The sequence below is a fragment of the Oncorhynchus keta genome, chromosome 5 (genome assembly GCF_023373465.1).
Source record: "Oncorhynchus keta strain PuntledgeMale-10-30-2019 chromosome 5, Oket_V2, whole genome shotgun sequence".
Lineage (NCBI taxonomy): Eukaryota > Metazoa > Chordata > Actinopteri > Salmoniformes > Salmonidae > Oncorhynchus > Oncorhynchus keta.
The window spans coordinates 17,433,036-17,454,148 of NC_068425.1; the positions used below are offsets into that span (position 1 = coordinate 17,433,036).

Below are 21,113 nucleotides of genomic sequence, written 5' to 3' on the forward strand. Positions count from 1 at the left end.
GAGTAAATGTGCGGTGGGCACTGGTTAATATTTCATTTATCTTGATATGACACTCCAGTCCCTGACATACTAACAGTCATGCAACAAGCAACTTTTTTTTTATGAAACAAGGCAGTATTTCTTGACTTTTTTGAAAATCTGTATAAAATGTTACTTGTGTTTACAAAATGTAACTAAAGTATTTATACTTGAGGTCAGTTTCATACAATCTAACAACTGGATTTTTTTCACACAAACATGAGAATATTATTTTGTAATTAGTGATCTTTTAAATTATTATTGTGTAATTCACATCCTGATGGTAAGTATGGCGGTAACATCTGGGGATAGCCAGAACATTAATAATGTTGTTCAGATGGGGCGGGTTCATATATAAAGTCAGATATCATTAAATATTTATTAGGGTGAATATCTTTGGATAGGCTCTTTTTTTAAAGAAAATATTTGGGCGGAGTCAATGCAAATTTCAAGAAAGCTTCTGATCGTTGACGTACTATCAGGCCACGGTAAATGTGAAATTTCTATTGGACAATGGTGCCTGGTCTCACGACAACAACAGCAAGGTTTAAGCCAATCAGGAGTCGTCCTGGTTCACAAACGCTGTTTGTAAATGACGTAAGTAGTGGAAACAAGATGGCGACGTCTGTATTCTAAATGAGTTTATCTAAATAGAAATCGGCCTCTGGGGCATTGTTGAGGTGTTTCCTGTTCTCTGATAGTTTAATAAACTTAGAGCTAAGATAAAGTGACGTTATGCGTTGTTAACGCTTCAAAGATCTCTGGACGTCTTGGTTCTTTCCTTCAGCAACCTCCGGTTAAAGCCGGGGAGGCGAAGTTCTGAATTTTATTATGGACAGTAACGTTAATGGGGAGTACATCTCGACCATGGAAAATATGGATCCGACTTTGTCAGAACTAGGGGACGAATTTACACTGGGCGACATCGATGGTGAGTTACTATTTATGTCATAATTGATGAGAGAATATGGAATTATTTTGTGTGTTTGTCCACGAAAGTTTGTGTCCTATTTCTGCTTTCTGACAGTATTTTGTGTCGTCGTCGCGGTAAGGCCGGGAGTGGTGATTTGTATCATGTGTCAAGCAAGCCCGCTTGTTGATAGTCAATTGGTTACAAATACATATAGGTACTGTATTTAGACTAGCTAATTATGGTGCACATCACATTAAAGGAGTATATAAATAATTATATACTTTCTGTCTGTGTCATATTGGCAGTAGGACAGTCTCGTCAACCAGGAAACTATTGTGGATGACATAGGATTGGAACTTGTTCACCCTTTATTTTGGGGCGTTGCATAGGATACTTAGATACACATAGCACTCCACAATTTCACATTTCTAAACAATAGTTTGCTTAAATGATTCTGCGTCACTGATTTAATATTGCAATCGCATTTTACATCAGTGAAGATTCAAGCATATTTTAAATGGGTGGTTGGCCTACTGAACAGTGGTCATGCAACAGTTTAGTGTGTGCGTGTGAATAAACAACTCCTCAAATGTAACTGAGTGTGACTCAACTGTGAGCTGTCATTCAATTACCTGTAGGCAAAAAGTTCATTATACTTTCCCAATGGCTTATTAGCCTAGTTTTACTTGTTTCCTATTTATCTATATTCTTCATTACATTTTGTTCTGAGATGTTTTTTTGTCATGCTTGTCTACCCCTCTCCTGGCTGTCATACCATTGAGGGTTTGTTCATCAATAATGGAGAAAAAGTGATTCACAATGTCTACTGGCTCATCATTAATACCCCTTCTGTTTTTTGACTGGAAAACATGTCTGCTTCACCCTGCTCATTCATAGGCTCAGCACATTGACTCAGTATGGAGATAACATCACCGTTCCCATCTTATCAAAACAGCAGTTTTACCCTTGGCACACTGTGAAAGGATGGAGCTTTGGACACAGAATTGACCAGCGTAGGTCACCAGATTCCAATTACTGAATGCTAAGTCACCAAAATGATGTGACGCTGTCATACAATATGGGATAAATGGGACCCATTGCAGTGCAGGAACTAAGAGAACCCGGGGACTATGCTATGTAATCCCTCTTTAGTGTTAAAAAGAGAAGTATGCAAAGAGTTGACTTGGGTATAACAGAAATAATGTGAAAAGGAGAATGTTGTGTATTTATGAAAAATGTACTCCTCCCCACAATAAAGGTCTGGTAAGTTGAATTGGTCAGATGTTATACCTATGTAAAGGAAAACACATCGGTAAATTGGAAATGATTAGGTAGCAATTGAAACTTTTTAAAAAGGGTACCCAGATGTAGTCTAAAGCTCTTAAATAGTTTGATGGTGGGTGACTCTGTATTATCTTTTGTTTGCCTCTATAGGTTAGAAACTAATTTGTGTTTTAATTATACCTTTATATGAGATCTAGGCTATTTAAGTCTTGGAACTAAGGATCCCCTCAGAAGGTCTCTGCATAGCCGTATCTATCCTGCTGTTTGTGAAATATAGTGTGTCAAGGCTTGGAAAATAATTCAATATGATGTTTGTTTCCAACATTAGGGCTGTTTTCCTAAATAAGTTAAATCCGCTATGTGTTTTGTTTCCTTGCCACAATACTAAGGAGTGATACTGGTATCATCCTGGCCCTACTAACTAGACTTTTCTCCCCACTATTCCCAATGCAATAGCTGCTCTGGTTACATAACCTATTTTCTCTGCTCTGAGCAGCCCTAGGAAACTGTCCCAGTTTTGACAGTTTTAGTTCTTTGTGTCACAATTGGCTTGGGGCTCTGTTTTGTTTTGTATCTCTGAAAGCAAAACCCCTGTGGAGCCTGTGTGCATGTGAGTCTGTCTTTGGTGTGGTCGATGAAGCAGACAATTCTAATAAATGATTAATATTAGACTAGCCACTTATTATTTTTTTCCAAGCCTTTTCGATTGTGAGATGGACCATATAAGCCATTTCTTCATCAATCGACCCATAATGTTATTACAGTAATGTTACTCTACAGTAATGTTATTATTTATTTAATAAACTTTTATTTATTCAGGGGAGGCCAATTTGAGGCCAGGGTCTCATTCCCAATGGTGCCCTGAAAACAAACTACTCACATGAAAATTCATTGCTAGCATGCTAGTAGATACCCATAGACTTCAAGTCATTACTACCTCTAACTTCCTTCATACTGGACACAGAGACATGCAAATGGTATCCTTGAGTTCATCTGACTCTGGGGAAGTAGGTAAAGGTCATCATTGCCAAAATCCCAAAGTATTCCTTTAACAGAAGTGAGATGTTGGAAGCTTGTACAGAATAGCTTTGTAAACGAAAAGGAGAAATGAAGTGAATTATGGGAATTGAGGTCCAGCTGACTTTCTGATAAAGGATGCAGTGATATTAAACCTGTCACCGGTGATAAAGCGAAGCAGGCTATGGTACACTGCATCCAAGGGTTTTTAGAGTTGTGGCTGCTGCGTTTTGATAAATGGTGTCCCCATAATCATAAATGGGAGGACGATGCATTTATTGGCCTAGGTGTCTAGCCTTTCTTTATCTCAAGTGTGAGTTCAAGGTTGCAGCCCCTCATTGATAAAAGTGTGAATATTCTTTAACCCTGAATCTTCTAGCAACGTTGTCTATACATAGGTCCCTACAGGACACTTTTTCCTCATGTCACAGTGGAATCTATAAGACCATGCCACTTGTCAGGTCTAGTCGTTGGAAGGCTTTCCTCAAAGCATGAGCTGGTGCTCTCTTCCTTGACTCAATGCCGGAACAGTAGCAGTGTATCAAACCAAGGCCACCACTCCATAAACCTCTTAATTCCTTCCGTGACCTTGCCCTGGCAGTAAACAGCATTGTCACTGTTGTAAATCTCTACTGAAGGTCACTGTGGATTCTCCTCTTTCCTGTGATCTCTTCACTCAAGGCCAATTTCTAATGCAGGTTAATAATCTGCAGTGCCTTCAAAGTATTCACACACCTTGACTATTTCCACTGTTTGTTTTATTATAGCCTGAATTTAAAATCGAAGACAAAACTGAAAAAATGTCAGATGAAACTCCAGTTCCTCACAATAAAATGACAGTACTTAATAAAGATCGTTTAAAAAAACTCTATACGACATTAAAAATAATCATTTTGGGCAGTGCTAGGAGCTCCAGGTCCAGCTCCTTAAGGCAGGCTTTTGAAGGTGTTAGAAAAGTCCCTAGTTGTGACAGGTTGTATGGCCCAGTACATCACTGGGTCCAAGCTTCCTGAAATCCAGGGCCTATATACTAGGCGCTGTCAGAGGAAGTACCAAAAAATTGTCAGCAACTCCAGTCACCCAAGTCATAGACTGTTCTCTCTGCTACCCCACAGCAAGCGGTACAGGAGCGTCAAGTCTAGGACCAAAAGGCTCCTTAACAGCTTCTACCGCCAAGTCATAAGACTGCTGAACAACTAATCAAATGGCCACCAGATTATTTACATTGACCCCTCTCCCTATTTACACTGCTACTCACTGTTTATCTATGCATAGTCACTTTACAAATTACCTCTACTAATCTGTACCCCTGCACATTTAACTTGGTATCCCCTGTATATCACCTCTTTATTGTTTTGTGCATTTATTGTGTTACTTTTTGATTTACTTTAGTTTATTTAGTAAATATTTTATTAACTCTGTATTTCTTGACCTGCATTGTTGGTTAAGTTGTATTTGGCACTTGTGACAAATAAAATTAGATTTGGCTGCAACAATGAAGCCCTACCTCACTAGAGGGCCATACTAACCAATGGAATATGTCTAAGCCAAAGTCAAATTTGTTGTCTAGTCAATTAATTGCCATTGCACATGATTTTATGTCTAAGAATAAAGTGCATTTTAGCTCACCCACAACCAGAGACTCATGAACCCCTTGAATTATTCTCTCTCCTCAGAGATGCTCCAGTTCGTCAGCAACCAGGTGGGGGACTTCCCCGACCTCTTTGAAGACCAGATGGCCTCTGCGGGCTCCCTACAGAACGGTGCTGGGGCCACCCCACGCCCACCCCCTCAAGCCCCACAGACACCCCAGACCACTACCACAGTTTACCAGAACAGCAACGTGACCCTCACCCCCACCCAAACACTGGCCCCCCAGTCCCTGCCCCTCACCCCACCACAGACCCCAGTCCAGACGTTCTCTTCAGGGCAGCATCATATCCGCGCCCCTCCCCTGCTCCAGCCCCGGCCCCAGATGCAGGCCATCCAGCCCCAGCCCCAGCAGCAACCCACCATCCAGGTCCACAGCCAGAGCATCCCCATGCAGACGCATAGCTTCCCTGTGCACACCCTGGTCCAGACCCACAACCAGGCCCTGCCCATCCAGACCCAGGCCCAGACGGTGATGATCACATCCAGTGGCGGCCAGTCCCGCTTTATCCAGAACCCTGTCATCTGCCACCAGAGTCCCACTACAAGCTTCCAAGGTTAGAGCAACTTTTTTTTCTTTTACTGAAAAGATTAGGTCACTGGGAAACGGTGGTTATTCATTAGAAATGCACTTAAAGATGTTTATCATGTGAAGCTATTCAGAGTCCTACATGCTTTTCTATATGAATGGTGCTCTTTGACAATGTATCCATACTACATACCTCTCTTTTTTCCCCACAGTCCTCCAACCGCAGATGCAGAGCATAATGACATCACCACAGGTTCAACCCATGACCATCCAGCACCAGAGACTACTGCAGACGGGCCAGACCATCCAGACTCTCTCCACCGCGCCTACAGTCCACACCATGCAACAGCAGGTTCAACAGGTACCCGTGAGTATCAAGCTTCATACTTTACCATGTTTGAGTCCCTAATCAAAACTAGCTGCATCCAATCCTTATAAAGTCTCTCTGAATACGTGCAGATCCTAGCATGGTGTAACGATAGACCTTGTGTTGTGTATGGCATCACTGGTTGTAACTGATCGAGTGTCCCTGGTCTCTCTCAGCTTCTGGTCCACCAGCCTCAGATTCTGAAGACCGAGAATCTGGTTCTGACCACCCTGAAACCTGATGGGACACAGGTTCTGTCCACCATGCAGAACCCTGGGATCACCACCTTGACCCATCCTATCCAGACACAGACTCTACAGGTACCGGTAGGTCTCTATACTATCTGTCTGCTTGGCTCTCTCCCTTTCTATTCTCTCTATTCAGGGTCTAATGGGGACGGTCACAAAGACCCAGATTAATCCTGAACTTGTACTGAAAAGTACTTTAAATAGAAATGAGAAAAGAATTCCATTGAACATGCTTCTCTGCTCTGTCCCCCTCAGTATCTTAGCTGTTTCATATGTCACCACTGACTTTTACCTTAACTCTTCCCTCAGACTCTGATGGGCAGTAACATCCTGACCACTGTGCCTGTCATGATGGGGGGCGGAGACAAGCTGCCCATTAAACAGCTGTCGTCAGGCACCTCCCACTGTGTAGGTGGGAACAGGCAGGTGATGGACCACGGGATGGGAATGGTGATGGGTCCAGGGGGGGTGATGAAGGAGGGGGAGAGGAGAACCACCCACAACATCATCGAGAAGAGGTACCGCTCCTCCATCAATGACAAGATCCTGGAGCTGAGAGACCTGGTCATGGGCGGCGACGCCAAGGTCAGGAAAACCAAGTGATACAATAATCCAATATTGACTATCTTTGACCTTACAGGAACAGTGGGTTTTGCTTTATTTTGTGGTCCAAGTCCGATAGAAACTCAGAGGAGCATGCTAGAACAATTTGAATGTCAAACTTAATTAGGCTATATGCTAAACCACAGACACTTGGTATTTCCTAGAGTACTTCCTAGAGTACATAGAAGTCAGAGGAATGGACTTGTTCATATAGGGCACTCACCAAATGTACACTGACACATTGCTAATGTGTTTGTACGCAGATGCACAAGTCAGGAGTGCTGAGGAAAGCCATCGACTACATCAAATACCTGCAGCAGGTCAACCACAAACTACGGCAGGAGAACCTGGCCCACAAGATGAACAGCAAGAACAGTAAGTCCCCCATTTATTACTAGTTAATCCATCACAACTTCAGTTCATGTACGGGCCGGGCCGTAACATATTGGGCTCTCTCCCACTTCCTCTCTGTCAGAGTCGGTGGTGCTGTCTGACGATGTGGAGATGAAACCAGAGATGCTGATGATGTCACCTCCAGCCTCAGAGTCTGGATCAGGATCTCCTCGTGAGTTCTCTCCATACTGCATCGACTCAGAGCCTGGCAGTCCCTTACTGGACCATGAGCAGGTACTGTGATGATGATAGTCAAGAAACTGTCATGTTTTTGTTGTTGTGTGGAAATGGTTTGAATTGAATGTTGCAAAGGTTGAACACTTACATAGTAGTTGAACTATTCTCTCTCTCTCCCCTTCACTCAGGTGAAGAGTGAGCCTGGCTCACCCTCTTCCGTGGGAGTGATGGATCGCTCTCGTCTCCTCCTCTGCGCCCTCACCTTCTTCTGCCTCTCCCTCAACCCCCTGCCCTCTCTCCTGGGATCTGAGGCCCAGAGCAGCTCTGCCTTGACCTCTGTACACGGAGCCTCCAGGACACTGTTCTCATTACCCAGCCAGACCCAGAACTTTGGTCAGACCTTTAGTTTACTCTTACACTGACCATACAAGTCCTATTGCATGCATATATTCACGATAGGCTATTATAGTCAGTCAATATTTTTCTTAACAGTAGTAGTTCCCAGTAAGAGTTCCCGTTTGGGAGTTGTTTTGAGGATGTATTGGAGTATATGTATCTTATACTGGCTCCCCCCTCTCTTTCCCACAGCGACCTGGCTTTGGTGCCTGTTGCCATGGTTGACGGTGTGGATTTTGAGCGGTGTTGGGGCAGTGTGGGGCTGTGTTAGGGTCCTCTACCTCTGGGAGCCTGTCACCCCCCTCCACTCGCCCAAATCAGTCTCCTTCTGGAGGCAGCGTAAACAAGCAGACCTACATCTCAACAGAGTGAGTTCACATCCCTTTATATCTGTAGGATTTTCCCCTACCCTATTGTTTTTCTCTGTACCTGTGTTTGAGTATCTCTTAAACTGGTGCCCTGATTGGGTAAAACCATCTCTTATCTATAGGTACATCAATGCCAAGTTCCATAACTATTCGTATAGATTTTCCCACCTCTCCACTCCTACAGGGTGACTATACAGCAGCCGTGGCCAGTTTGAAAACCTGCCTGTCAGTCTTGACCAGAGCCCTGCCCACCACCAGTTGGGACCTCCTCTTCTCCCTCTCCTGGAACCTAATTCGCTACTGTCTGCATCACCCCACCCCTCTGGGCTGGCTGGTTCGCCAGGTTGGTGAGAAGCACAAGGGAGAGGAGTCCAAGACCAGCTCCCGGGACGCAGCTCTGGTCTACCATAGGCTGAGCCAGCTGCAACTCACAGGTGACAACACTGAATAGTCTAGAACATTGAGTCTAGGTCAGTATCATTTGTCATTGTAAACACGATAACATAACACAGTGGTACCCCATCCTCTGTCTGGAACTTCTCTCTCTGTCTCTGTCTGTCTCTCTCTCTGTGTGTAGGGAAGCTTCCCCAGAGCAGTGGCCTGTGGGCTCTGTCTCTGTCTATGAGTGCCGTCAACCTCAGTGAGAGCGCCCAAAGCAAGATGGCCCCCACCCAGCAGGCCCATATCTATGTCACCGCGGCAACAGCTTTGCGCACTGTACTGGGCCACCACCTCTCCTGCCTGCCTGTGAGTGTCTCAGGGCATCCCTCCATCCTCCATTACTAATCCTCCACATCCCTCCATTACTGCTATGGTAATGATATCTCTGATACTATCCACACACTGTCATCTTTCCCTGCATGTCTGTGGCCCAGGGTTACCTTTTGAGCTGTGCTGAGGGTGTGGCCAGCCAATCAGACTCCAAGCCCATCCCTGACTGTCTGCACTGGCTCTTCACCCCATTGGGCAGGCAGTTCTTCCTCAGCTGTGATTGGTCTGTGAAGTCTGAGAGCAGAGAGGGCGTGTACACTTCCCAGAGAGACCCAGGTATGAACAATAAAGTTGACGGAAAAGCTAATTGTGTATACAGAAATGCCCTCATGCAACAATTGGGCCTTTTAATTATATTTCTCTCTCTTCCTTTAGCTGACCCCATCGCCCAGCTGCATCGTTGTTTCTGTGAGAAGCTGCTGGAGAGAGCTGTCCACTCCCTCATCCAGCCCCACACTGACACGGAGGCAGACAAGCCCAAGAACGACTCTGGGTAAGGCCAGGGTCCTCACAGTGCCCAGTCACTCTCCTGTTTACCTATGCAAATGGGTTACTTTACTTTCTTTTCTCTCTCTCTCTCAGGGAGTTCTCCAGTGCCTTGGAGTTTCTCCAGCTATTGAACAGCTGCACAGAGGAGTCCTCCTCACCTCCCTTCCCAGCCCCACCTAATCACACCACCATGCCAGGTACTGGAATGCACACGTTAGTGTGAACCACACCATGTTCTGTGTGGGACAGATTTCTTTACAGATTTATCTCATCTTTGTTTCCTACGAGATGATCTGAGGCTGTGAATGTGTATAGATTTTATTCTTCTCATATGTATCTCGAACACTAAAGAAACTCTTTATGATTAACATAATTGACTTATTCAATATAACGTGAACATTTTTTGCTTGACCTCTCTATGCCACAGTTGAAGTCTAATGTTGTCATGTAATCTCTGCTTAGTGGCAGACCCAGTGAGTCGCTGGTGGGCATTGGTCCTAAAGGCTGCTGCCCATTGGCTGCAAGGAGATGATGTCGCTGTGAGGTCGCTGCTGGCAGAGGCAGAGCGCATGCCCAGAGCTCTCCATACCCTCGAGTCAGTATACTTTGTGTGTTTTATTAATCGTATGTACGAGATACACCTGGTATACAGTCGTGGCCAAAAGGTTTGAGAATGACACAAATCTTAATTTTTACAAAGTCTGCTGCCTCAGTTTGTATGATGCCAATTTGCATATACTCCAGAATGTTATAAAGAGTGATCAGATGTATTGCAATTCAGAGCTTGCTCAGGAATGGCAGCAGGCAGGTGTGAGTGCATCTGTACCCACGGTGAGGTGAAGACTTGGAGGATGGCCTGGTGTCAAGAAGGGCAGCAAAGAAGCCACTTCTCTCCAGGAAAAACATCAGGGACAGACTGATATTCTGCAAAAGGTACAGGGATTGGACTGCTGAGGACTGGGCTAAAGTCATTTTATCTGATGAATCCCGTTTCCGATTGTTTGGGGCGTCTGGAAAAAAGCTTGTCCGGAGAAGACAAGGTGAGCACTACCATCAGTCCTGTGTCATGCCAACAGTAAAGCATCCTGAGACCATTCATGTATGGGGTTGCTTCTCAGCCAAGGGAGTTGCCTAAAAACACAGCCATGAATAAAGAATGGCACCAACACATCCTCCGAGAGCAACTTCTCCCAACCATCCAGGAACAGTTTGGTGACGAACAATGCCTTTTCCAGCATGATGGAGCACCTTGCCATAAGGCAAAAGTGAGAACTGAGTGGCTCGGGGAACAAAACATAAATATTTTGGGTCCATGGCCAGGAAACTCCCCAGACCTTAATCCCATTGAGAACTTGTGGTCAATCCTCAAGAGGTGGGTGGACAAACAAACACCCACAAATTCTGGCAAACTCCAAGCATTCATTATGCAAGAATGGGCTGCCATCAGTCAGGATGTGGCCCAGAAGTTAATTGACAGCATGCCAGGGCGGATTGCAGAGGTCTGGAAAAAGAAGGGTCAACACTGCAAATATTGACTCTTTGCATCAACTTCACGTGACTGTCAATAAAAGCCTTTGACACTTATGAAATGCTTGTAATTATACTTCAGTATTCCATAGTATGATCAAAACAAAAGATATCTAAAGACACTGAAGCAGCAAACTTTGGAAATTAATATTTGTCATTCTCAACTTTTGGCCACGACTGTACACCGTCCAAAGAAATTGTTACTGGCAGGTTCCTTCTGGACAATACAACAACAATAAGAAATAATAAAAGATGGCTCAGTAGAATAGAATAAACATTTTAGCACAAGTATAATACAGGAAGGTACAATTTAGTGTCCATTATTTATACATGTTTGGGGAAGGGGGGATTAGGGGGCAAGTGTTTAAATTATGCAGTATTTAGTAATCTTAATAAGAGTCTGGTAACATCAGTTGTGCTAAGGTGTGGAGTATAAGAGCAGGTGGTCTCTGAGCCTGTTGGTATCAGACCTCATGCTCTGATACGTCTGCCTGACAGTAACGTAGTGAACAGCTCGTGGCTGGAGTATGTGGGGTCCTTGATGATGTTGCGGGTCTTCTTTATGCACCGTTTTCAGTAGATGTCTTGGAAGTGTGGGAGCAGGGTCCCAGTGATGTGTATGTAAAGGACATTAGAAGCATTGCCATAATCCTATGTTTTCCCTGTCGTCCTGCAGTCATCCATTGCCCAAGGCTGTGCTGCTGCTGTGTAAGGCGGTGCAGATGAGCCTGTCTCCTCTGAAGGGAGAGGGGGCGGTGGCCTGTCTGTCTCACTGCGACAGGGCCAGCAGCTACCTGCGCACCAGCATCTCTGTTCCCCTGTCCGCCCAGTCTGGCAACTGGCTCAACAAGGTACTCTCCCAAAATGCGGGTGTTTGGGATGCAAGTGAAAATATGCACTCTCTGTGATTTCTATTTGAACCAACTCTAACCTTTGTGTATATACATGCAGTCAAGGTTGTAATGGAGTTTGGTTGATTCACAGTGTTCATTGGTCATATTGCACATACACACCATGAACAAACATATACTGCACACGGTGACCATTGCATGGGTGCTCGTTTGACTCACAAAAGCACAGGTACAAGCTGACTCTAGCTAGGTATAGTAGTAGTGCGTGGGTGGTAGGGGGTGGCTGTGGTGCATTGTAGTTGCATTGCATGATCCTGCAGCCCAGTGCAATGTGTCTGCAGTGCAGTACAGAGGCCTCCCAAATCTGCAGGCACCTGCAACATACCATATCCAGGTCGAGACACTGCTTACGGTGTATGTACTGTCCCATATGCCTCTATTAGTTTCCATAACTCATTGTGTAGTCATTTATTACGTAGTTCAACAGTTTATTTATATTTTTTATGTCTGCCTTACTGTTGTCTTTCCTATAACAAGGGGGTGGAGCTCCTGGTCTGTGACCTCTTGCTGACCCTCAGGACCAGCCTATGGCAAAGAGGAAGTGGCAGCAATGGGGAGCCAGGCCCCGCCCCTAGCTCCCAATTGGCGGGATTCCAGCGGGACCTGAGTTCGTTGCGAAGGCTGGGCCAATGCTACAGACAGGCACAACACAAGGTAACTAGGGCTTCAGACCTGCTGGATTATTCATGGATTATTCATGGCTATCTGTGGTGTAATAATGTTTGTTCCCTCTCTTGTCCTCCCCCAGGTGTTCCTGCATGAGACCACAGTGAGGCTGATGGCTGGAGCCAGTCCCACCCGTACACACCAGCTACTGGAGCACAGCCTCCGACGCAGGACCAACAACCCTGGATACACCACGGGTAAGGACACCCACACTTCAATTATTATCATGAATGATACCATTTGAAGTTGATATCAAATGTGATTTGATGTCAAATTAAAACAAATCTAGTGCTTTCCAACTGTACTGACCTTCTCTCTTTACTTTTTCCTTCTCTGCCCTACAGCTGAGGGTGACTGTGTTCTGGGTGAGCGTGAAAGGGCTCATGCTATCCTGCTGGCGTGCCGCCACCTACCCTTACCCCTGCTGACACCACCAGGGCACCGCGCCCGCCTGCTGGCCGAGGCCAAGCGCACCCTTGAGCGTGTGGGTGACCGCCGCTCCCTACAGGACTGCCAGCAGATCCTGCTCCGCCTCAGTGGGGGCACCACCATCGCGGCCTCCTGATGATTCTCCCTCAGACAGATCTCAAATCAGTTAGACCCACACACATTAACCATGACTTGTGATCTACTCACTCAGAGTCCCAATCAGTGGTCAGTGATGAGTTATTCTCCACCACATATTAGAAATTAGCCCACTCATACAGATGCCAGAACAGTCACCTAGCCCTATAGACATAGCACTGATAAATTACTAGTCAGCCATTTCCACACAGCATCTAATAGTCAACAACGCGTACAGTCGTATCTCATGGACATATCACTGTACAGGAGAGATGCCAAAAGGGACCTTCAATCTTCACACTGCCAACCTGAACATTGACTGCGGTTAACATTCTGGCAGTGTCATATTTACTGTCACACAGGCCTAACACACCCCCATATCCTCACAGAAGGAGAATGTATATAATGCAGCCCATACACCGGACCACTGCACATGGTTTCTCACATGCTCACTGGTATAATGCTAACACTGCTTAGCGTAGAGAGAATCTGCTTATAGGCCCCAAAGGGAAAAAGGGTCGAAATGGCTGCCATTGGGTCTCATCCACATACAATTCAGTCTCTCTCTTTGGTTGGCTAATTAGCCAACAGCTATTTTGAGTTTTGCCCCGCGATGAATGGACCTTCATCCACAAGAGGTTGTGCTCGTTGTGTCTTAAGCTTTATGACAGAGCTGTAATGTCACAGGTAGATGACGGGCTGCACATGCACTGGCATTCCACAAGTTCTAGATGCTAAATACTAAAATGTCATGTACGTCCAAGCTTCACAATGATACATTTAAAATGTATGTATTTTTGACAGCCCAATACAATAGTTCAATGCAAGGAGACCGACTGTGGCTTCAGTGCATTCTAGCTATGATAGTCACCCTCTAGCCTCTACTGTACAATTCAAAATAACTTGCTTCTCACAGTACAGTGCAGAGTAGTATCTATTTATATCTACCTCATTGACTGTACAATGCCAGTGTACTCAAGCGCAATATACTGTAGTACCACACCAGTTGGCATGGTGACAGTTGACAGTAGTCATACAGTACAAAGAGCAGCTTTATTTAGACTCAGCAGTGCAGTGCAATATTAATGGGCCAGCACTGTAAAAGTGCCATTCATTTTTCAACAAGAAAAAAGGTTCATGGATTGGAGCATCACCCTAAATGGAAAATCAAAGCCCAATTCTTTACAGGTCACACACACATACACATATATATATGCAGTCAGTCGCATACACAGTATCACATTTGTGATTGTATATAGATTGTACATTCTGTAGCCATGTAGAGACAGCAGTCTTGAATAGAATGAAGCAGGATGTTCTTATGTATGTGAGAGGGGAGAATAATGGGTAGAAAGAAGGTTCTATCAACTCTTGGAAGGTTAAATGGTTTGTGTATTGGCCACCAGCCCGGGGCCGGAGTGAGTTGACTGTTATTGACCAAACAGTTCGGTCACTGTCACTAGTAAGGTTGATTCTGACCAATCTGATTGGGAAGCTCTCGAGCATAATGGCCTTGATGTAGTTAACAATTATTTTGTTATGTTTTCAGTGTCAGAACTATCATTGTGGAATCTGTCCAATTGCTTTTAACTGTATTGTCTGTTGGCTAGACTTTGTCACTTTCGTCATTCTCCTGTTTGTGTTCTGATTTTCTTATTTAATGGCTGTAATATTATACATGCTCTTTTTTTTTTTTTTTTTTTTTTTTAGAGCAATCTTGTTTCCTTATTGTTTTATATTGTCAAGGCAACCTATGGATATAAACTGCTGTAGTGACTTTTTAAATTTTTTCTAAAATAATATTTTATGCAGTAATGTTGTCCAAGTAATTAGTATGGCAGTTTTATAGGTCATCAATATTTGGCACATTGTAGTGTTTTTGACATTAACTCCAATGCACAGAAATGTGTTTATACACTTTACCCTAATATGAGAAAGACCGACTGTATGTCTTCCAGTTCAACCCAGATGTATTCACCGCTGTATGGTGTCAATTTACCCAACCATGTCCCTTGTATCTGCACCGTTATTTCAGATTGAATTGATCAGACTGGTTAGTGTGGGCTAGTACGTGCTGCACAACCAGCCATCTACAGTCAATGGATTTACTACGATTTCTAATGTTACAAAATATCTCATCTAATGTTTTCTCCTCTATGTATTGTTTTCTGGATTTCTATGTATGATTTAGTTTTTTAATAAAAGATTGCCATGGACAGAATGTGTGTGTTTGTTCGTGTCTTATTTTAAATCGCTATAAATGCCAAGCAGTAGGGATGCTACAGTAAAAAGGATGTTGCCAAAACAAGGGTTTTTTAGACAGAACACTGTTAAAGCAATGTTAGTGTTCTGCATTACGCTCACACACACATCTTGATCCTTATTTAGGTGTTTCACTGTAACTAGCGAATGGGCTGGTCAACAAAACTACATTGGTTTTGTTTATCCACCTGAAGGTGGGGGAAGAAGACCATCCACACTTTACTGGTATCTATTCCTGCTTAGCTAGTTGCTGGTTCTTTCTCTCTGCCCCTCGGCTCCCTCTTCCTCAGTCCCTGGCCTTATTATTGAGCTCATGATGTATGTGTCCTCCTTTTCTGTCTCCATCGCCCCTTGCTGAAATATTTTCTTTGACTTGGGCTGAATAGTGGTGTCTTACAGCCACTCCCCACAGTAGAAATAACTATTATGTCTCCAGACTCGCTCTCTGTATTAATCTGTAGGAATGTCACAGCAGACTGTGGCTCCCAGTATTTGACTACCCGGTTTCATGTTCAGAGTGGAATGTGGTCTCTGTTTGAAACTTGCACAGCTACATTGGTCACACTGCTCTGGTGTAGGCAGTGTCCACCAAACAGATTATTCCACCCTGGTAGGCTTTGGTTTCAACAGTGCTACATTTTTGATAGCAGCCAATTTCTTTTTGTATTTTCAACACATTGTCCATAAATATCGTTGCAATATTAAAGTCGTACACGTATCAATGTTTAATGTATGCACGGCAATGTTATTTTACTTGCATCAGAATTCTGAATAACTAACATTTAATTTCGATGCACTTTTTTAAATTACTCTTCTAGAACTGGGCATTGGAGAGAATGGCCACAATTTCAAAGAACCAAAGTGCTTGGGAGGTTGTCCCAGTCGGACCACATTGTATGATGCACATACAAAGCAGGATATTCTGAAGCAAAAAGCCAGCTGAAAAACAAGCTCACGTGTTCTCAAAATGAAAAACTTGAAGAACTGGAACAAAAAGGAAAAAGGGAAGCATGATAAATGTAAACCTGGATCTAAGAAAAGAGAAAAATGTGTGGTCATGTTCAACGATAACGAGCGACAGTGAGTTTGGCATATTATAAACAGCACAGGAGTCCCAACGCATAGCTAGCTAACTATAGAGCATCTCTGGCTAAACTAGCTAGATTGCTAGGTGGGTCTCATTTACATGGTCAGCTTGTATGATATGCCTTCATCGTTGATAGAGAATCATAAGCCACATCATCCTGCCTCTCTGTCTTTGAGAAATGTGTTTAGTGCACCTCTAATTGGTTTGCCAAGTTCCCATTAATCCTGTCAGTAGTTAAGTATTGGTGAATACAAGAAAGTGACGACAAGTGACTTGTCATGAATGTACTCATCTGTTTGACTTATCGTATCTCTTGCAGGGATTATCTGACAGGATTCCACAAGAGAAAGGTGGAGAGGAGGAAAGCAGCAGTGGTGGAAATCCAGAACAAGATAAAGGAGGAGCAGAAGAGAGTCAAAGAAGAGGTAAACACCGGTTAAGAGAAGGCACAATATTTAATTTAAGTGTTAAGTAGACATGGTGTGTAAAACTTGTCACTTTAGTAGCGTTTTTGATGAAGGGAATACTAACAATGTGGACAGAAGGGGGCATGAATCATATTTACTCTTTAATTCCAGAGACACAAGGAGTATTTGAAGTTGCTGCAGGAAAGAAAAGAGGCTCTCGGTGAGTTTGAGCGAAATAATCAAACATGTCAGCCAAGCTTGACAGAATATGGTTGGGTGCCTTCACTTGCCCTTATCTGCGATTTCAGGTTTAACCAGAAGTAAACATGTAGTGTGAATCCATTTCTTCTGATTACTTACTCTTATTGTTATGGTTAATTCTCCACAGATGAGGATGATGATGATGATGAAGAAGACGAATTGGAGGATGTGATAACGGGCACAACCGAGTCTGTACAGTACGATCACCCCAACCATACTGTTACCGTAACAACCATCAGTGACCTTGACCTCACAGGGGCCAGCCTCTTTGCACCAGCAACCAATCAGGTAAAGCGTTTGTTTCAGATTTCCACGTCCCTTGTGTTTGGAAATAGTTTCTCTGAAAGATATTCAAACTGTACATTTTCTTTTGAAGGTTACTGAGGATGGTGAGGAGGAGGAGGAGGAGGTGGTTGAGGAGCAGGAGAAAATGGGCGCTATGCCAAAGAAATCTGGGAATCCCATCCTCAATAAAAAGTATGTTGTGTTTATCTTCACTCACATTTAATGAAAAACACTTGTACTCTTTCCTTGTCAATAATATTTAAAATATTTGAATGCACAATTTGTGGCTTCATATCCTAAAAAAAATCAAATGTGTCATTTGACGTGTCTATCAATAACATTTATGTGTTATTGATAATGGTCATAATCACTGGAGGATTTTAAAAAGCGGGTAATAATTTATGCAAATTGCATTATTCCTCAACAACTGTGCTATATGCCCTGCTAATGAATAGTAATGAGCCCCCAAGTCCTGTTCTATTCTCATTCTGTATTCAGTTCTGACAGCTAATTCAGTCTAATATGATGCCTATATAACAATATGAGCAGTGTGGTGGCAAGTTATTCTCACACGTTATTATCCCCCCTCCTCCCTCTCTGCAGAATCTGCTCACTGAACGCCTCGCTCCACGCTCACCAGACGCAGCGGAAGGGAAGCAGGAAAGGGAAGCAGGAAGGCAAAGGACGAGGCCGGCCAACAGACAAGAAGCCAGGTGCCACAGACAAGAAAGGCAGAATTGAGAAGAACAGAGTTGGGAGGACCAGCAAGAAGCAAAGACGCAGACTGACTGGGAAGAGGGTACATCACAAGGACTGAGAGTTATGAAAAAATAGATTTGCAGTGTAAGGGTCTGTCTGGCCTCTTTGTTTGATCAGGATCTTAAGCAGCCATGATAGACATTTAAAGTTTGTATGGTACCACTTTGGAAAGTCTACGGAGCAAACAAAATCACAAATACACAAACTGCACATATTCATTCTCATTGAAAGCCAATGTCTGCTCGATTCAGAGCGGCCGTTTCAAACACTGTTTTGTTTTAACCAATTGGACACGACCTGTCTGTTTCCTTTGTTAGGCTCTCTCCTTTCTACATGTTTGTTTATATGCTAACTGCTTTGGTAATGTATTTCATACAATGTGTATATGCTCAAAGTTTGATTAAAAGAAAAGAATATATACGAATCACTTGCTTTAATATTTTTGTAGCGTTTTATATCCTTGTATAAACCTATAGTTTGTGAATCCCTCTAGTTCTATAGCCTATTGTTTGATAGGAAACCTGACTCCTCAGTCAACATCCTTTTCAGAGCATCAGAGAATAGATCTTTACGTGTGTATTTCTAGACATAGTACCCCTATGCCCTCATTTGTTTGATTGATTTCAAGAAATGCTGTATAATCAAGGATTTTAATGTATGCTATTCTCATACCTTAGCAGTGTTTATTTATTTACACTAACCTGAGCTAACGTGGGCCATCTGTCACAAGCAGTTCATTTTGCTTTCTAAAGCTCATGATATCTAATACAGCCTTCAATAGAGTAACTGTCATGCAACTGACTCCATATTGGTTCTAGATCTGGCAGACTGATAGGTTCTCTGTAAAGTTAAGCAGAGCCAACATGGCAGTCAGAAGTGCATCAGTTTCATCCATTGTCGGAACAGCCAATCAGATCCATGTAAGAGTAAGAGCCTCAGGGGGATTGTGAGCAGAGGAAGAGGCATGTGCCGGGGGTCTGATGGACAGTATAGTATCTTTCTCTAAATGGCATATTCTCAGTTTAACTGACGGCTGAGGACTCTTCTGTCAGGTATCGTTGAAAACCTCTTTCTCTCAAATTCAGAAGAGAATCATTCAATGGAAAATAATATACATTATGAAATCTAGCAATTAATTATTCAAGACTTTGACTTGTATTTAGATTTTCATTGCTGAAATGTTTTTAAATTGGGATGTTACCAAGTGCTCTCGGTGACGTTTAGTAATGATATTAATGATATGCTGGAAAGACTTCTATTATCTTCCTTTCTGTATTGTGTTTCACTATATCCTCTTGTGTAATTAGTTTTCACTTCGCTTACCTGTTCCGTTTTATCACACTAACCATGAAATAATGGCCCTTGTGGATCAAATATGCTACAGCATTGCTTCCAGCTCGACTACAGCTACGCTGCAATAATATCCCATCAATGTCTTACACTGTGTACATTTCATATAAATGTTGAAAGGGTTTTAGCTGTTTTTTTCTCCTCATGGACTACTGTATATTCTTTTGAAATCTACAATTTTTCCTGAAGTACTACTGGTACTACTGTTTTACTACAACCACCTTTTCTACTTTGTGGTGTTTTAGGCTCATTATTAAATACTGTGTTTGGTTTTATCTGCCTTTACAGCCTGTGTTGTTCCTCAGTGTTCTCCGAGGGGTGCGATGAGTGAGTGCCTGCCACCTCTTGCCGCGCCATGTCCCTCTCCGGCGATGACCTTATCTGTCCCAAGTTTCAGCCCAACATCTTCGACTCCTCCCGCTGCCACGACTGCCTGCGCCAGAAGCACCTACACTTGGGCACGAGTACAGGCACGGGTACAGCCGAAACACCACAGCAGAACCTCGCAGTGGAGAAGGAGCCAGGGCAAGCCACTGGACCTCCACCAGCACCACAGGCAGTGGAGAGGGATACCAGTGCCAAGACAGAGGGAGAGGGGACTAGAAGAGTGGTGAGTGATTATCTGGGCCTATACAGACAGGTGGAAGGTAAGATATGGGGTCAGGGAAAGGGTCAGATATACATTGAGGTCAGACAGTCAAGGATCAATACACGAGAGGAAGTAAGGGAAATGGCTGAGTGGTAATGTTGACTTTGAGTCTACTTAAACTTTGGCTAGCAGACTTTTTCGTTCCGGAAGGGGAAGCTACTCCATTTAACCAGTAACACCCAGTGCTGAATTCACTACAAAGTGCTCAGTAACAGACGTTGGTGAGGCATGACCCTGTGTTGAGTGTAGTGAATAAGGAGGAACGTATGAGGGAAAAGATACGAAGAGGGCGGTGAAGAGAATGCTCCCATTACAAATGAATGAAGGGAGATCATTTACTGCTCTTTTGGGAATCACTGGTAACATTATACATGAAGGCAGGTTACAGAAAGCACCGGTCGGCCCACATCTACACATAGTATGTCATTGCAAAGGCACATTCATTTATGAGGCCACGACTGTTAATTGGTAGCATAGCACTCTCCTTGTTTTGCCTTTGATCGCCACAAATTAGGCAAATATACATTTTGTGGAAGTCAGATCTTATCTCATTGCTTTTCATTGCTGTGTTACATTGCAATACCTTTTGTATACCTACCTTGTACTATAATATTATAAAGTTGTTGTTGATATTGCCATTAATTCAAGTCAAACTGAAGATGAGAATATGTATTTTAAGACAACCCAGAAGGGTTGTATATGTCAAGAAAAAAACTTCTATGAAATAATAATGAGGAGAACTACAATCTAGGTAAAGTTACAACAGTGTAACTCTAATCGAGAGACAGACAGAACTTGTGAGTATGAGAGTGAGGTCTTGAGGAACAGAAGAGTGAGACAGAGGGGAGACTATTCATGAACTTCCCCATATGGAAATTAATCTATAAAGAGAGACTTGGAAGTGTTGCGTTCAGGTTTGATAATGATGACTGTGTTAAACCTGTGTTCATTGTTAATATGTATCTGTAAGTGAATGAGGCATTGTAGGCTTAGTGAGTTAAATTGTGCTAGTTCCAACAAAATGTTTAGTTTCTATGGCTGCTCATTGTCATATCTTGTCAGTGTTTGCTTTTCTCTCATAGTACAAACAGTATTTGTCAGTGTCTGCTATTTGTTTTTTGTGAAAATGGACATTGAATTTCGTTTAACCAGAATTACTGAC

At 43.3% G+C, this 21,113-nt stretch overlaps 2 protein-coding genes across 4 annotated transcripts; both read left to right on the forward strand.

Annotated features, from left to right (window-relative positions):
* The first annotated feature begins 599 nt into the window (after positions 1-599).
* LOC118376993 (sterol regulatory element-binding protein 2-like) lies at positions 600-15,112 on the forward strand. 3 transcript variants are annotated; one of them, XM_035763799.2, is made up of 19 exons: positions 600-949; positions 4,909-5,439; positions 5,624-5,778; positions 5,955-6,104; positions 6,336-6,611; positions 6,893-7,004; positions 7,105-7,256; positions 7,388-7,592; positions 7,788-7,963; positions 8,148-8,397; positions 8,541-8,710; positions 8,839-9,010; positions 9,110-9,227; positions 9,317-9,420; positions 9,686-9,818; positions 11,427-11,601; positions 12,139-12,315; positions 12,410-12,524; positions 12,672-15,112. In XM_035763799.2, exons 1-19 carry the CDS (start codon positions 850-852, stop codon positions 12,890-12,892), a joined length of 3,492 nt encoding a protein of 1,163 aa, XP_035619692.1. In that variant the 5' UTR covers positions 600-849; the 3' UTR covers positions 12,893-15,112. The 3 variants fall into 3 exon arrangements, with proteins under 3 accessions (XP_035619692.1, XP_035619695.1, XP_035619693.1); XM_035763802.2 differs by having other exon boundaries at positions 5,955-6,098; XM_035763800.2 differs by having other exon boundaries at positions 5,624-5,772.
* A 911-nt stretch (positions 15,113-16,023) lies between these two features.
* On the forward strand, positions 16,024-18,376 carry LOC118377001 (nucleolar protein 12-like). Its single transcript, XM_035763813.2, has 6 exons — positions 16,024-16,233; positions 16,560-16,665; positions 16,819-16,867; positions 17,036-17,196; positions 17,285-17,385; positions 17,797-18,376. Exons 1-6 carry the CDS (start codon positions 16,121-16,123, stop codon positions 18,008-18,010), a joined length of 744 nt encoding a protein of 247 aa, XP_035619706.1. The 5' UTR covers positions 16,024-16,120; the 3' UTR covers positions 18,011-18,376.
* Positions 18,377-21,113: the final 2,737 nt, after the last annotated feature.